The following is a 17,920-nucleotide window of genomic DNA, read 5'->3' on the forward strand; positions in this document are numbered from 1 at the left end:
GTGCACGCATATGCACACTACACGCACATACTTTATTTTGACGCCAAACCCACCACTGTGGGGCGGCAGGGTAGCCTAGTGGTTAGAGCGTTGGACTAGTAACCGAAAGGTTGCAAGTTCAAATCCCCGAGCTGACAAGGTACAAATCTGTCGTTCTGCCCCTGAACAGGCAGTTCCACTGTTCCTAGGCCATCTTTGAAAATAAGAATTTGTTCTTAACTGACTTGCCTAGTTAAATAAATGCAAATAAAACTGTGGTGCATGGCCAAAGAGCTCTATTTTCATGTCATCTGACCATAGGACGGGCTCCAATCCAAGTGCCAATGCCGTTTAGCAAACTCCAGGCATTTACATTTGCTGGATTACATGAAATGGAGGTCTTTGGCCACGCACGCCCGTGGTGGGTTTGGCGTCTAAATAAGGATGCATATGCAGAAAACAACCCCATACCGACACTCTTAGAATTAGTGACTCGAGGAACCCTGGAGATCCTCATGGAACCCCTGTTCCTCATGGAACCATTGTTAGTCAGTGGTTCATATTTGCACCTTGGGTTTGTTGAGGGGTTCTTGGAGGAATCTTGAATGGTTTGAGGTAGCAATGGGTTCTAGAAGGAACCCTGGAGTGAAGGCATGGCTTAGTAGGGGCTTGGCTTTTTTTTGACCACCCTCTAGAGTAAATGTATTTCCTGTAATCTGTTCTGTTGTCTTGTCATCTAGATGTTAAGGTTGAACACTGACAGTTTAGTAGCTACAATGAGCTAACAGAGGTGTATGAGTTCCTCAAATCCCACATTTGGAATAGTTGCCACTTTATTACTATGTAATCAGCAATATTATTAATATTGTAGTAGAATATGTAATATGTATAAATATTCAAGGGACGTTTTAGGTAGCAGTGTACAAACTTAACATGATGAACAGGAATTGTATTTACGCTAACAGGTGTCCAGAAATAACTACCTGAAAGCCACCAATCTCATAGGCTGCCGTCTCCTATATTATTAAAAATGTTCAAAATTTAACCCCTTCCACCCAAAAAAGATTCCAGTTTGAACCTTTGCGCAGGGATGCCTTGAAGACCATTTCAGAGGGGTTCCTTGAGGAACCTTTTTCAACTGGAAAGGTTCCGCCGGTGTGGCAACCCAAAAAGTTTTTCCCAGGCACCTTTACTTCTAAACGTGTACACTAAAATATAGTGGTGAATCTTTGATGTTATGAGGCTATTTGCTTCCAACGGTCCGGGGGCCCTTGTTAAGTTCAACGGAATCATTAACTTTTAGTAATTTCTTATCATTAAACTACTGAAATAATTCAATCGTGCTCCTGAATGTATTTGTGTGCTCTAAATATCATATGTACTCCTTGTATAAAATATCAGCGTTAGAGCCGTGAACTAATAATAATAAAACATTATTTTTCTTCACCTTTGTCAGGTAACAACTTCTCATTTACAACTGCGACCTGGCCAAGATAAAGCAAAGCAGTGTGACAAAAAATAACAACACAGAGTTACACATAAACAAACGTACAGTCAATAACACAATAGAAAAATCTATATACAGTGTGTGCAAATGAAGTAAGGAGGTAAGGCAATAAATAGGTCAATAGTAGCGAAGTAATTAAAATTTAGCAAATTAACACTGGAGTGATTGATGTGCAAGTAGAAATACTGGTGTGCAAAAAAAGTTAATAAAAACAATATGGGGTTGAGGTAGGTAGTTGGATGGGCTGTGTACAGCTGCAGCGATCGGTAAGCTGCTCAGATAGCTGATGTTTAAAGTTAGTGAGGGAGATATAAGTCTCCAACTTCAGAGATTTTTGCAATTTGTTCCAGTCATTGGCAGCAGAGAACTGGAAGGAAAGGCGGCCAAAGTAGGTGTTGACTTTGGGGATGACCAGTGAGATATACCTGCTGGAGCGCGTGCTACGGGTTGGTGTTGTTATGGTGACAAGGTGTGGGGGGAGATAAAGCGCAGCTTTACCTAGCAAAGACTTATAGATGACCTGGAGCCAGTGGGTCTGGCGACGAATATGTAGTGAGGGCCAGCCGACGAGAGCATACAGGTTGCAGTGGTGGGTGGTATATGGGGCTTTGGTAACAAAACAGATGGCACTGTGATAGACTGCATCCAGTTTGCTGAGTAGAGTGTTGGAGGCTATTTTGTAAAGGACATCGCCGAAGTCGAGGATCGGTAGGATAGTCAGTTTTAAAAGGGTATGTTTGGCAGCGTGAGTGAAGGAGGCTTTGTTTGTGAAATAGGAAGCCGATTTCTAGATTTAATTTTGGATTGGAGATGCTTGATATGAGTCTGGAAGGAGAGTTTACAGTCTAGCCAGACACCTAGGTATTTGTAGTTGTCCACATATTCTAAGTCAGAACCGTCCAGAGTAGTGATGCTAGTCGGGCGGGCAGGTGCAGGCAGCGATCGGTTAAAGAACATGCATTTTTGACACACTGAACTCTATTTGAGAAGTAGTTGGTGAACCAGGCGAGGCAGTCATTTGAGAAACTAAGGCTGTTGAGTCTGCCGATAAGAATACAGTGATTGACAGAGTCGAAAGCCTTGGCCAGGTCGATGAAGACGGCTGCACAGTACTGTCTTTTATCGATGGCAGTTATGATATCGTTTAGTACCTTGAGCGTGGCTGAGGTGCACCAGTGACCAGCTTGGAAACCGGATTGCACAGCGGAGAAGGTACGGTGGGATTCGAAATGGTCAGTGATCTGTTTGTTAACTTGGCTTTCGAAGACTTTAGAAAGGCAGAGCAGGATGGATATAGGTCTGTAACAGTTTGGGTCTAGAGTGTCACCCCCTTTGAAGAGGTCGATGACCGCGGCAGCTTTCCAATCTTTAGGAATCTCGGACGATACGAAAGAGAGGTTGAACAGACTAGTAATAGGGGTTGCAACAATGGCGGCGGATAATTTTAGAAAGAGAGGGTCCAGATTTTCTAGCCCAGCTGATTTGTCCAGGTTTAGCAGCTCTTTCAGAACATCTGCTATCTGGATTTGGGTGAAGAAGAAGCTGGGAAGGCTTGGGCGAGTAGCTGCGGGGGATGCGGAGCTGTTTCCACTGCTCAAGAATCCAATGGCGCCACTCCAGCCGACAACTTGGCATTGTGCATGGTGATCTTGGGCTTGTTTGCGGCTGCTCGGCCATGCAAGCGGATTTCATGAATCTCCCAACGAACAGTTCGTGCTGACATTGCTTCGAGGCAGTTTGGAACTCGGTAGTGAGTGTTTCAACCGAGGACAGACAATTTTTACTCTCTAAGCGCTTCAGTACCCGGGGGTCCTGTTCTGTGAGCTTGTGTGGCCTACCACGTCGCAGCAAGCCATTGTTACTCCTAGACGTTTCCACTTCACAATAACCACACTTACAGTTGACCGGGGCAACTCTAGCAGGGCTGAAATTTGACGAACTGACTTGTTGGGAAGGTGGCATCCTATGTCGGTGCCACGTTGAAAGTCACTGAGCTCGTCAGTAAGGACATTCTACTGCCAACGTACACTACCGTTCAAAAGTTTGGGGTCACTTAGAAATGTCCTTGTTTTTGAAAGAAAAGTACATTTTTTGTCCATTAAATAACATCAAATTGATCAGAAATACAGTGTAGACATTGTTAATGTTGTGAATGACTATTGTAGCTGGAAACGGCAGATTTTTTTATGGAATATCTACATAGACGTACAGAGGCCCATTATCAGCAACCATCACTCCTGTGTTCCAATGGCACGTTGTGTTAGCTAATCCAAGTTTATCATTTTTTTTTTTTAATGATCCTTTATTTAAAAGGCTAATTGATCTTCAGAATACTCTTTTGCAATTATGTTAGCACAGCTGAAAACGGTTGTGCTGATTAAATATTAAACTGGCCTTCTTTAGACTAGTTGAGTATCTGGAGCATCTGGAGCATGGTTTGATTACAGACTCAAAATGAAACAAAGAACTTAATTCTGAAACTCGTCAGTCTATTCTTGTTCTGAGAAATGAAGGCTATTCCATGCGAGTTATTGCCAAGAAACTGATGATCTCGTACAACGTTGTGTGCTACTCCCTTCACAGAACAGCGCAAACTGGCTCTAACCAGAATAGAAGGAGAAGTGGGAGGCCCTGAGCAAGAGGACAGGTACATTAGTGTATAGTTTGAGAAACAGACGCCTCACATATCCTCAACTGGCAGCTTCATTAAATAGTACTCGCAAAACACCAGTCTCACCATCAACAGTGAAGAGGCGACTCCGGGATGCTGGCCATCTAGGCAGAGTTGCAAAGAAAAAGCCATATCTCAGACTGGCCAATAAAAAGAAAAGATTAAGATGGGGAAAAGAACACAGACACTGGACAGGGGAAGATTGAAAAAAAATGTTTGAGGTGTTCGGGTCACAAAAAAGGACATTCGTGAGACGTAGAACAAATTAAAAGATGCTGGAGGAGTGCTTGACACCACCTGTCAATCATGGTGGAGGCAATGTGATGGTCTGGGGGTGCTTTGGTGGTGGTAAAGTGGGATATTTGTTCAGGGTAAAAGGGATCTTGAAGAAGGAAGGCTATCATTCCATTTTGCAACGCATGCCATACCCTGTGGATGGCCCTTAATTGGAGCCAATTTCCTCCTACAACAAGACAATGACCCAAAGCACAGCTCCAAACTATGCAATTACTATTTAGGGAAGAAGCAGTCAGCTGGTATTCTGTCTATAATCGATTGGCCAGCATAGTCACCGGATCTCAACCCTATTGAGCAGTTGTGGGAGCAGCTTGACCGAATGGTACGTAATAAGTGCTCATCAAGCCAATCCAATTTGTGCAAGGTGCTTCAGGAAGCATGTGGTGAAATCTCTTCAGATTACCTCAACAAATTGACAACTAGAATGCCAAAGGTCTGCAAGGCTGTAATTGCTGCAAATGGAGGACTCTTCGATGAAAGCAAAGTTTGAAGGACACAATTATTATTTCAATTAGAAATCATTATTTATAACCTTGTCAACGTCTTGACTATATTCACTATTTATTTTGCAACTCATTTCATGTATGTTTTCATGGAAAACAAGGACATTTTTAAGTGTCCCCAAGCTTTTGAACGGTAGTGTATACAGTACCAGTCAAACGTTTGGAAACACCTACTCATTCAAGGGTTTTTCTTTATTTTTACTATTTTCTACATTGTAGAATAATAGTGTAGACATTAAACTACAAAATAACACATATAGAATCATGTAGTAACCAAATAAGTGTAACACAAATAAAATATATTTTATATTTGAGATTCTTCAAAGTAGCCACCCTTTGCCTCGATGACAGCTTTGCACACTCTTGGCATTCTCTCAACCAGCTTCATGAGGTAGTCACCTGGAATGCATTTCCATTAACATGTGTGCCTTGTTAAAGCACGTGTGTGTATGTATATATATATATGACAATTGAATTTAGCAATATACCACATTACTTCTTACTGGTAACACTGCATTTGAAAAGTATTCATTTTCCACATTTTGTTACACTACAGCCTTATTCTATAATTGCTGAAATAGTTTTTTTTCACTCATCACTCTACACACAATACCCCATAATGGCAAACAGTTTCGCCAGCTCTGTCAGGAGGAATGGGACAAAATTCACCCAACTAATTGTGGGAAGCTTGTTTCACCCAAGTTAAACATTTTAAAGGCAATGCTACCAAATACTAATTGAGTGTATGTAAACGTCTGACCCACTGGGAATGTGATGAAAGAATTAAAAGCTGAAATAAATCATTCTCTTTACTATTATTCTGACATTTCACATTCTTAAAATAAAGTGGTGATCCTAACTGAACTAAGACGGAATTTTTACTGGGATTAAATGTCAGGAATTGTGAAAAACTGAGTTTAAATGTATTTAGCTAAGGTGTATGTAAACTTCCGACTTCAACTGTAGGTATTCCTCTTGTCCAGATGTGATAGGGCAGTGTGATGGTGATTGCATCGTCTAGGGTGGCAGGTACGGTGGTGGTGATATGATCCTTGACTAGTCTCTCATAGCACTTCATGATGACAGAAATTTGTGCTACGGGGGTTTAGCCATTTAGTTAAGTTATCTTTGCCTTGTTGGGTACAGGAACAATGGTGGCCGTCTTGAAGCATGTGGGGACATCAGACTGGGATAGGGAGCGATTGAATATGTCCGTAAACACAGCAGCAGCTAGGGATGTCGTCTGGGCCAGCAGCCTTGCGAGGGTTAACACATTTAAATGTCTTACTCATGTCGGCCACGGAGATGGAGAGGGGGGGCCGCAGTCCTTGTTAGCGGGCCACGACGGTGGCACTGTATTATCCTCAAAGCGGGCGAAGAAGGTGTTTAGTTTGTCTGGAAGCGAGATGACGGTGTCCGTGATGTGGCTGGTTTTCTTTTTGTTGTCTGTTATTTCCTGTAGACCCTGCCACAAATGTCTCGTTTCTGAGCCGTTGAATTGTGACTCCACTTTGTCCCTCTACCGACATTTCGCTTGTTTGATTGCCTTGCGGAGGGAATAATTACACTGTTTATATTCAGCGATATTCACATACCTCTTTCCATGGTTAAATGCGGTGGTTCGCGCTTTCAGTTTTGTGCAAATGCCGCCATCCATCCATGGTTTCTGGTTAGGGTAGGTTTTAATAGTCACAGTGGGTACAACATCTCCAATGCACTTCCTTTTAAAATCACTCACCGAGTCAGCGTATAGATCGATGTTATTCTCTGAGGCTGCCCGGAACATTTCCCAGCCCGCGTGATCAAAACAATCTTGAAGCGTGGATTATGATTGGTCAGACCAGCGTTGAATGGTTCTCGTCACGGGTGCGTCCTGTATGAGTTTCTGCCTGTAAGACGGTAGGAGCAAGATGGAGTCATGGTCGGATTTGCCGAAGGGAGGGCCTTGTATGCATCGCGGATGTTAGAGTAGCAGTGATCGAGTGTATTGCTCGCACGAGTGCTGCAATCAACATGCTGATAGAATTTAGGTAGCCTTGTTCTCAAATTAGCTTCGTTAAAATCTCCAGCTACAATAAATGCATTCTCAGGATATATGGTTTCCAGTTTACATAGAGTCCAGTGAAGTTCCTTAAGGGCCGTCGTGGTGTCTGCTTGAGGGGGTATATACACAGCTGTGACGATAACTGACGAGAATTCTGGCATTTGATTGTAAGGAATTCTAGGTCGGGTGAGCAGGACGACTTGAGTTCCTGTATGTTGTTATAATTACACCATGAGTGGTTAATCATGAAGCATACACCCCGCCCTTCTTCTTCCCAGAGAGGTGTTTATCTCTTTCGGGGCGACACATGAAGAAGCCCCGACCTGACTGTACACACACATGCAGACGCACACACACACACTTGCAGGCCCCATGGCCTTGTCCTCCTTCCTGGAAGCCTGTCTATAATTATCACCATTTCCCTGTAATGAGCTGCGGAGGGTGTACGACAAGGTATGTGTTTGTGTGTAGGTCACTCAGTGTAAGGGTGAATGTACTACAGATTAAGTTAGGATGAAAGTTAATGGCAACAGCAGTAGAGATCTGTTGATATACTCGCATCTCGCCTTGGTGCCTGATGTACAGACTGACTGACTAAACAGAGAGAGGTTGTAGGTGAGGAATGTCTGTTTGTGTGTAGTGGTTGCAGGGAGAGGGGTGAGGTGGAGAGAGCTCACCCTGTGCCCTGCCGATCTGGTGTGTGTGTGTGTTTAGGGATAATCGCCGTGTGATTCGATTTTCTTGGAGATTTAGTGAGTACGCAGATCAGTGATGTCATCATGTATCTAGCAGATGACAGAGAGAGTTGAGGAAAGGAGTGGTCAGATTTATGCTGCAACAAAGGAGCGGATAACGGAGAGAGACGGAAGTGAGGATAACGGAGAGATAGACGGAGGAAAGGAGCTGATCTCTGAGTATTTATAGACGTCGGCCACTGCTGCTGTGGACACGCCCCTCAACTACAGTATCTATTGTGCAGGGCTTATAGCAGCGTTATATACTCATCATAGTTAAAGCCATATTTCCCAGTTGTACCAGGTTTGGATAATATTTGATATTACCTGGTTTCAGTCCTCTCTCTGCTTATTTGCTGTTTCAGTTTATTAGCTAGTAATCTGTGGCTGTGGCTTCAGCAGTGACAGAGGGGGGCCACATGGGGGCGCTAGTGTCATGTGTTCGTAGTGGAGCTGAGATCAGGCCTGGTCGGGTGTTTCTGCGCAGGTGGTGGTAGTGATGACGACATAATAATAATGATCTCTCTCCCTTTCTGTCTTCATTAGGGCTTTGGTAATGTCGGTCTCCACTCCATGCGCTACCTCCACAGGTATGGTGCTAAGTGTGTGGGCATCGCTGAGTATGACGGCAGCATCTACAACCCAGAGGGCATTGACCCCAAGCAGCTGGAGGACTACAAACTGGTAAAAATACTCTCTTACTCTCCTGCATTCTCTCTCTCTTCTTCTTTCCGTCTACCCCCCCTTCCTCTCTCTTCCTCCCTCTCTTGCTCTGAATATGAGCTGGCCAAGAAAGGCTTCCTCTCTCTCTCTCTCTCGTACTTACCTGTGTCTGTACATGTCTGTGCGCAGCAACATGGTACGATCGTAGGTTTCCCCGGGGCTCAGCCATACGAGGGCAGCCTCCTGGAAGCGCAGTGTCACATCCTGATCCCTGCCGCCAGCGAGAAGCAGCTCACACGCAACAATGCCCACAGAATCAAGGCCAAGGTACTACATTACAGACAACACCCCTATCTAAACTACACTATGCACAATACCCTATTTTCCTCAAGTTTCAACTACACTACCCACAGACCTCTGCTCTAGCCAGTGTTGTTGTTTGTTCTAGATCATTGCTGAGGGAGCCAACGGCCCAACCACACCCGACGCTGACAAGATCTTCCTAGAGAACAAAGTCATGGTCATCCCTGTAAGAACACACACACACACACACACCGACATGAATAAAACACACATTTTCATGTTAAGGCCGTCATGCACACATTCACAGTGTCTGCAGTTCTCTCATTAACCAATCAAGAAGCTGAAGACTCACTCAACAATCCCAGACAGAGACATTTATCTGTTTACCCTCCTGTGTGTGTTTCTCCCTCCCCCAGGACATGTACCTGAACGCCGGTGGTGTGACAGTGTCCTACTTTGAGTGGCTCAAGAACCTGAACCATGTCAGCTATGGACGTCTCACCTTCAAATACGAGAGAGACTCCAACTACCATCTCCTCAGTAAGTCCTGACCTCTTACCTCTGACCCACAACCTCTCACCTTCCAATACAAGAGAGATTCCCACTACCACCTAATATATATTTTTTATTTTATTTATTTAACTAGGCAACTCAGTTAAAACCAAATTCTTATTTACAATGACTGCCTAGGAACAGTGGGTTAACTGCTTTGCTCATGGGCAGAATGACATATTTTTACCTTGTCAGCTCGGGGATTCGATCTAGCAACCTTTCGGTTACTTGCCCAACACTAACCACTAGGCTACCTGCCACCCCGATATATATATATAGTACATCCTGACACTTGTTAAATCAAACTTTATTAGAATTGCGTTTCAAAAATCTTGATACATTTTAGAGCACACATTTTGAAACAAAATTAAACACATATTGCTGGGGAAATTCACAGGGACCACCACCTTTTTTCTTTATGCGCCTTTATCATTGGGAAAGTGCTAAACTATAACCAAAGCAAGATAATGATGATTGTGAGCACTTATGAATGCATTTTTCATACAAGCTCAATAAAAAAGACAAACATTAAAAGGTAGAAGATACAACATTAAAATAATAAGGTAAGAGGAACAGCAGGCTTTAGCATAATTGTTCATCAAATTATACATCCTGTAAAATAATGTTTCTCTTCTGATCTGCAGTGGAAGGTTCAGTGCTACTCCTTACCTCCTCCCACCTCTTCCTTTATTTCCTCCTTTATGTCTTCCTCTTTTATGACCTCACTCTCTCTTTCCCTCTGCTCTCCTCTTTCCTCCTCCTTCTCCCCAATGCCTAGCTCTGCCATTTTCTCATCGAAACGCTCACTCGCCTCGACACGCTTGCTCTTGACACTCTTTCTCACGCTCTCGCGCAGGGCTGGGAAATCATTTGGGAATATCTTTAACGTCTCACTATTACCCTGCACCATGATTTTCCCAGTTTCATACACATTTATAGTGCCTGCCTTCGTTTTCAGTTGTTTGCCATCTTGAATTTTTTCCCACTGTTTTCCCTCAGGATAGTGTTTCAGTATTTCCTCTTCCCATGTAGAACAATTTGTTGTGTAGAAAATGAGGTCGCACGGAGCCTTTTTTTTCTCATCACGATATAAAGTCTCTGGATTTTTCTCCAAAACCATTTTTTTATATATTTTCTTTTCTTTTTCATCTGTCATCCCCTCAGGGTAGGGGATGAGGGGGGGCAAATTGTTCAGTTGTTTTACCTCTGCCATTTCTCGATGTGGCAACTAGATTTCCTTTGATTGTTTGTTTACTTCCACCTGTAATAAAGATGAATGTTCATGTATTTATTATCTAGGTCACTCATTAACAACATATTTTCTTTAAAAAATAGCCCAGGTTAAATATTAGGAGCAGGGCCCTGTATATCCTTGACTAATGTTGGAAGTCTTTAATCTGTACTCACTCTGGAGCTGTGTGTCCGCTTTCTGATCTCGCCTCTGTCTGTAAAAGATCTGTGTTCGTTCAGTTCTGTAGCCTTTTCCTCTTCCTTTAACAACCTCGGTGTAGCAGGAGGTACATTACTGTGTCCTCTCTTGGAAATTGTCTGCAAGGATAACTGAAAAGATGACCGCGAAAGAAGTGGAACTGGTGATATTTCCGCTGGTCACCCCTGTATATACAGTAGGTTAATTTAAGGTGACGTGCCAGATAGAAAGATACGCCTTTCTGACGTTGAGGTCTCGACTGAATGAAAACGATACTAATCTGAATTATGTGAGTGAACCCAGATGAAACTTCAGGGATGAATGTTGATCGATTGGATATACTTGAAAATACGATGGTTATCAATGATCAGGTTACATTGCTACATTGCCATCTAACTATTTCTTTCTCTCTCTCCCCACTCTCTTCCTCTCTGTCAGTGTCCGTTCAGGAGAGTTTGGAGAGGAAGTTTGGAAAGCAGGGAGGACCAATCCCCGTTGTCCCCACCGCTGACTTCCAGGCCAGAGTCGCTGTGAGCACACACACACACACACACACCCACTCACACACACTCACAACCTATGTGGTGCGGAAATTATGTAGTCTGTTGGCAGTTTGATAACACATATTTCCTTCCTCTCTCCACTCCAGGGTGCTTCTGAGAAGGACATTGTTCACTCTGGGCTGGCCTACACCATGGAGAGATCTGCCAGGGTAAGAGTGTGAGCGTGCGTACACGTGTGTGTGTCTGCGGGTGTTTGTGAGGTTAGTGCCGATGAGTCAGATCCTAGAATTAAATCATATGTTCTCTATGAGACAGACTGTGATAATGACAATGCCCCCGCCCTGGCCCAGGGCACCTCTCAATCACACCACCATGTGTCTGTGTATGTTTGTGTCAGTGTGTGTGACTGGTTTTGCCAGTGTAACTGGTATCTAACTAGTGTTTGTGTGTTTTGTCCCCCTGCAGCAAATCATGCGTACGGCCAGTAAGTACAACCTGGGTCTGGACCTGCGGACGGCTGCCTACGTCAACGCCATCGAGAAGGTGTTCAAGGTCTACAACGAGGCCGGCATCACCGTCACATAATCACCCTATCAAAGTCTGACCCCTCCTATACTGCCCTGATATTTGTTCCACCGCTTCCCCATCGCCCAATCAGCCTTTAGAACATTTGAGCATTTACATTAGAGATCCCCACCTCCCTTTCGTACGTGCGCACGCACACACACACACACAGACACACATGCATACACACACACAGACACACATGCATACACACACACTGACACGTACTGTGTTCTGTGTGCCATGACCTCGCCATATCTCAGTATCATGACGGTAACTCAGTATTTCTGTATCGTTTTGTTTCAGTATTGTCGTTCAGTTATTATTTGTGTATTTTGAAAGGAGCAGGTTGTAGCCGGAAGCTAGCAATGCTGAGAGAGATTTAAGACGACCCCCCCCCCCCCATTACTATCTGAGTTCAATGTCTGTCTTTTTGTCTTGTTTGACCCTGGTGTTGCCATGGTTTCAGACCACAGCACTGGAGATGCCTTAGCTCTGACGGAGCTCTGTACTGAAGAGACGCACATACACCACTATACTGTACTTAAAAAAAGGAAATAGATTTAATGTTAACTTTAGTCCCATAGGGCGGCGCACAATTGGCCCAGCGTCGTCTGTGTTAGGGGAGGGCTTGGCCGGGGGGGGGGGGGGGGGCTTTGATTGGCTCATCGTGCTCGACTCCTTGTGGTGGGCCGGGTGCTTGTTGAACAGTGTTTCCTCCGACACAGTGGTTAAGCGGGTTGGTGTTAAGAGTCTGGTTTGGCAGGTCATGTTTCAGACTCAACCTTCATGTTTCGGACTCGACCTTCGCCTCTCCTGAGTCCATTGGGGAGTTGCAGCGATTATTTTGACAATATTACCGTTATAGCAACACACACATTGTTACTCCCGTGTAACAACTCTAAATCGTTTTGGCACAGTAGGCATCAAGTCACTTGCTGATAATGTTTGAAATGTCTGTCATTTTCATTGAACACAATCAAAGTTTGCATAAGCACTAGATACCTACAGTTGGGACAATTTATAGGGTTGCCCAATTTAGACATATGTTTTAACAATGTGAGGTTGCGTTCCAAATGGATAACTTGAAATAACTTGATGTAGGTAATTAAATAATCAAAAAGAAAATCTGTTTATTTATTAGCGTAGTGGTTATAAATATTTAGCCAAATCATGTGAAATAGGACTTGTGAAATCATTATCAAAAGGGCAAGAGATACTGTTGCATGTAGGTCTAGATTATTTATGGGTTGATGAAATATCAAAACGTTCTTTTAAAAACTCAAAAGCAAAAACAATCCACTGACTGGCTGCATTTTTCTATTATCAAGACACCTGCTGGTAACTTAACTGGTTAGGACAGCTCATGAGGTGTCCTGATTATCTGTCAACTAGGTGGGACTCATGACTAAACAGGCTTCATGCGTAGCTTTTACTTTCACTCATAATAGTAGGAGTGAAATATTATCTATTCTCAACTCTGAGACGCTTTGTTGATACGGGCTCAGGGTTAGAGGTCAGGGGTCAGGGTTAGCGGTCAGGGGTCATGGTTAGCGTTCTGTGCTGAGGAACACTGAGTTCCACTGTGTTTGGTTTAGTAAAGTTCTACATCCGTCCCCCCACGAGCCCCCCAACCTTCCCTGCCTACTGCTCCTGTCTTGTTCAATCTGACCCTCCTCCAAACCCCCCACCCTGAGCGAGAGAGTAGAGATACTCAATGGAACAAACGTTCTCCTTTTACTTCTCTAATAACCCGTTCAAGCCCGCAAATGGAAATTGCTTTGGGAAATGTGTATTTCCTTTTTTTTGTTGAAAACCAATAAAATGATGACAAAAAACACAAGTGCGGCTTGACTGTGATGTATAAGCGCAGAATGTGAGGTACAGACAGACAGAGACTAGTGCTGAAAGATAGGTGTTTTATTCATGTTTATTCATGTCCTATTAACTTTATACAGATCTCAGTTACAGTACAGAGATGGGGTTGGTTGAGGGGAAGGAAGGTTTGTGGTTGAGGTATCCAGAGAACTCTTCAGGGGTGAGTGGAGAGATGGTAGAGTCCATGTAGGGATGGCGTGGGTGGTGGGGACATGGTATAGTCCAGGTCGGGGGATTATTTCATAAGGCCCTTTCCGAAAGACTTGGCTTTGTCTACAGCACTGTCCTTGGCTGCATTGGCTGCTACCCCTTTCACCGCATCAGTCACCAATTCACCGATACCTGTAGAAACAACCACATCATCAGACACCATTTCAACAATGCGTACAAAGACATCGGACTCCCAACACAATCATTATATATCTTACTGAATGTTGTAGATAGAAATTCCATGAATAGAGTTGACATTGTGGGTGTGTGTCTACATCAGGTGTGTCAAACTAATTTTGCTCCGTGTGCCGGATTCTGTCTTCAACGAGATCCGGAGGGTCACACTGAAAATGAGTTATATTTCCTCGCCATCAAACTTAGCAAAAAATTGTCCCTCTATCGATTGTTTTTGGAATTTTCGATACTGTCTAGCTTTCATTTCTGTGATTATTAGCGAGCTGGACACAGTCAAGAAACTGTACGTGGGTCTATTATAATTTCCACACAGTTTGGATTTGGTTTTAGTTATTTGAAGATACACTGAGTTACTTTCGTTTGACATCCCTGGTCTAGACCCATACAGGTGAGGCTACATGACCGTGTTAGTATTGTAACTCAGAATAGACAGATCACCTTGATCTTTCTTCGGTTCCTTCGTTCCTCCGATCATATCTCCCACCTTCCCCTTCACCACACCAGCTAGACAGAGGGAGAGAAAGAGGGGGCTGTCAAACATGCACCTTCTGTCTCGACATGACGAAACACTGGGTGGAAATTCAATCGTATGTCTCGTTAGGGAGAATGTGTCAGCTGGAACTCATGATGTGATGCCACAGAATCTTTGTTTATTTTTCCCTTTCTGATAGAAATGAGCTCCCACACTTTTAAATCTAGACAAATCCATCTAACTGTACATTTTGAAACATGAGCAGTGCCATAAAGTACAGATCCAATATGTTTTTTTTCTTCCTTATTTGGTTTAAGAATGTTGTTGGCTCATCAACTGCAGATGCGCTTAAAATTCCAAAGTCCAGATTGAACATTTTGAAGGCTGATAACACAACAATGAACACTAAAATCAAAGCAAAACTGTATATTACTGCATATAAACATCATTTTTTTGCTGTGTGTTTGGTTTTAAACGATTAATTCTCCACATGAATGTCCCCCATCATTCGACCACGTAAACAAAACATCATTATCAATTTATCTTATAGATGCCTTTTTCTCACCTGCTTTGTCGATGACCGCATCCACCTGTTTCCCTGATCCTTTCAGAAGATCCATCTCTGCGTGTTCTGTTCTCGGCGGTTGAGTGTGTGAGAACTTTTGGATGTGGGTGTGTGTGTGTGTGTGTGCGTGGGTTTATATGAGGTTGGGAGAGATGCTTAGAGGCCACCCCCCATCACACACCCCTCAAGTCATACCACACCCTCAGGGTGCGAGACGCATTTGATGTTGGTGTCCATATGAAAACTTGTTGTCAGTGGAAACGCCCAGCAGCGGAACTGTAAATACCGTAGGCGGGATAGGCCTCCTAACTTTTATTAGGATCCTCAAACATTGTTTGAACTGAGGACCCAAAAATGATAAAGGATATACAGATACTTGGACTTGGGAGTCACACATGCACGCACATACGCACACAATTGATGTATTAGCTGATGTACGAAGGGCTATATAAAATAAACTTGATTTGATTTGAATCCCTATTCACTTCATAGATATCCATAATGTGAAGATGCAAATTATACATTATTAAATGCAAATAATACAATTCATAAATAAATATAATTCATTTATTTGATATTAAGATGCATGGGAAACAGGAAATAGTGGATGTGATGTCCTGGGAGGTTACCAGACCTTTTGACTGACCGTCTAAACAGCTCAGCTATAAAAACAGACACAACGATACATGGGCCAAGCCAAAACCAGCATAGAACGCACTCCGTACCAGGACAGTTCTCTCACAGATTGTTTCTCTGTGTTTGTGTGGATTCCTTAGGGGTGTTGGCTGTACGTATGTATGTATTTATGTATGTGTGTGTGTGTGAGAGTGTGAGAAAGTGACACCTACCGCGCCTAGGTGTGGCTCCTCTCCATTCCACCTCTGGCAAGACACTCCTCTGTTTTAATGTCTTCTGGCACAGGATCTAAGTGTGTGTGGAGCAGTTAAGGACTTGTCTGTGAATGGAACATTGGGCTGGTTACATGTCATCCTGAAAGATCATTCATTAAAACACTAATGGCTCTATTCAAACCGTATCGCTAAAGTTCAGCGTTACCAGTGGTGGAAAAAGTACCCAATTGTCATACTTGAGTAAAAGTAAGGATACCTTAATAGAAAATGATTCAAGTAAAATGGAAAGTCAACCAGTAAAATTCTACTTGATTAAAAGTCTAAAAGAATGAGCTTTTAAATATACTTAAGTATCAAAAGTAAATGTAATTCATAAAATATACTTAGGTATCAAAAGTAAAAGAATAAATAATTTTTCATTCTTTATATTAAGCAAACCATACGACATGATTTTCTTGTTTTGAACATTTACAGATAGCAGGTGGCACGCTCCAACACTCAGATACAAATTACAAACGAAGCCGATGACCAGGGATGTTCTCTTGATAAGTGCATGAATTGGAGGACCCTTTTCCTGTCCTGCTAAGCATTTGAAATGTAACAAGTGCTTTTGGGTGTCAGGGAAAATGTATGGAGTAAAAAGTACATTATTTTCTTTTGGAAATATTTGATTTTGATGTGATTTAGTAGGATCCCCATTAGCCTACGCCAACGGCGACAGCTCGTGTTACTGTGGTCCGCCAAATAACGGAAAAGACTTTACAGACAAAAAACTTTACAATTTACATACACTACACGTGAATGTTTTTAAATGTATGTGCATCTATCAGTTACACATACATGTCAATACATACACACAACAAGTAGGTCACATGGGGGAGAGGCGTTGTGCCGCGAGCTCTTGCTTTATTTGTTTTTTGAAACCAGGTTTGCTGTTCACTTACACTATACGAGATGGAAGGGCGTTCCATGCAATCATGTCTCTGTATAATACAGTTGTCACGCCCTGACCGTAGATTGCTTTGTATGTTTCTATTTTTAGTTTGGTCAGGGTGTGATGTGGGTGGGAATTCTATGTCTGGTGTTTTATGTTGTCCTTGTTTTGTATTTCTATGTGTTTGGCCTGGTATGGTTCTCAATCAGAGGCAGCTGTCTATCGTTGTCTCTGATTGAGAATCATACTTAGGTAGCCTGTTCCCACCTGTGTTTGTGGGTGGTTGTTTTCTGTTTTGTGTGTTCACCTTACAGGACTGTTCGTTTATCGTTTTTGTTGTTTTGTCAAGTGTTTCATATTTTAATTAAAATAATGAACACTTACCACGCTGCACCTTGGTCCTCCTCTTCTCCTCTATACGACGATCGTGACAACAGTACGTTTCCTTGAATTTTATTATATATATAATAAATAGTAAATTACAGATACCCCAAAAAACGACTTAAGTACTTTAAAGAATTTTTACTTAAGTACTTTAGACCGCTGAACGTTACAGCGTGATAGAAATTTAAAAGCAATCTTGCCTCGTTGGCGGAGACTGCATCACTGTAAACGCTGCGTATGGTGGCTCAATCTGAAATGACCTTTACATTTATAGTGCGCAATCTGTAACGCTTCAGCGATACAGACTGAATAGAGCCCTAGGACTGGGCTCAATGACACAAGAGGTTCTACGTCGGCTTTGTTTTCTTTCTAGTCTCTCTTAACCAGTTGCGTTGCATGGGTAAAATCACCGGGGAGGCCAAGCCAGCAGAAGAAAACCATATTACAACCTACGGTACCAGTCAAAAGTTTGGACACACCTACTCACCACACCTACTACACCTACAAGGGTTTTTCTTTATTTGTACTATTTTATACATTGTATAATAATAGTGAAGACATCAAAACTATGAAATAACACATATGGAATCGTGTATTAACCAAACAAGTGTTAAACAAATCTAAATAGATTTTATATTTGAGATTCTTCAAAGTAGCCACACTCTTGGCATTCTCTCAACCA

The 17,920-nt window shown here is 42.8% G+C and overlaps 1 protein-coding gene and 1 long non-coding RNA gene across 2 annotated transcripts in view; one reads left to right on the forward strand and one right to left on the reverse strand.

Moving 5' to 3' along the window:
- Positions 1–11,928, forward strand: part of LOC139580860 (glutamate dehydrogenase, mitochondrial-like) — a 33,289-nt gene extending 21,361 nt beyond the window's left edge. The window contains exons 7-13 of the mRNA XM_071409942.1: positions 8,282–8,419; positions 8,588–8,725; positions 8,847–8,927; positions 9,118–9,241; positions 11,121–11,212; positions 11,332–11,394; positions 11,651–11,928. Of these exons, the coding sequence (XP_071266043.1) occupies positions 8,282–8,419; positions 8,588–8,725; positions 8,847–8,927; positions 9,118–9,241; positions 11,121–11,212; positions 11,332–11,394; positions 11,651–11,770 (756 nt within the window). The 3' untranslated portion in view covers positions 11,771–11,928. The remainder of the gene's footprint in view (positions 1–8,281; positions 8,420–8,587; positions 8,726–8,846; positions 8,928–9,117; positions 9,242–11,120; positions 11,213–11,331; positions 11,395–11,650) is intronic.
- LOC139580861 (uncharacterized) lies at positions 9,544–11,159 on the reverse strand. The gene is made up of 2 exons (XR_011676109.1): positions 10,661–11,159; positions 9,544–10,514 (listed from the first exon to the last, which is right to left on the reverse strand). It is a non-coding gene; the product is annotated as an uncharacterized lncRNA (long non-coding RNA).
- Positions 11,929–17,920: the final 5,992 nt, after the last annotated feature.

This window comes from Salvelinus alpinus, chromosome 7 (assembly GCF_045679555.1).
Source record: "Salvelinus alpinus chromosome 7, SLU_Salpinus.1, whole genome shotgun sequence".
Lineage (NCBI taxonomy): Eukaryota > Metazoa > Chordata > Actinopteri > Salmoniformes > Salmonidae > Salvelinus > Salvelinus alpinus.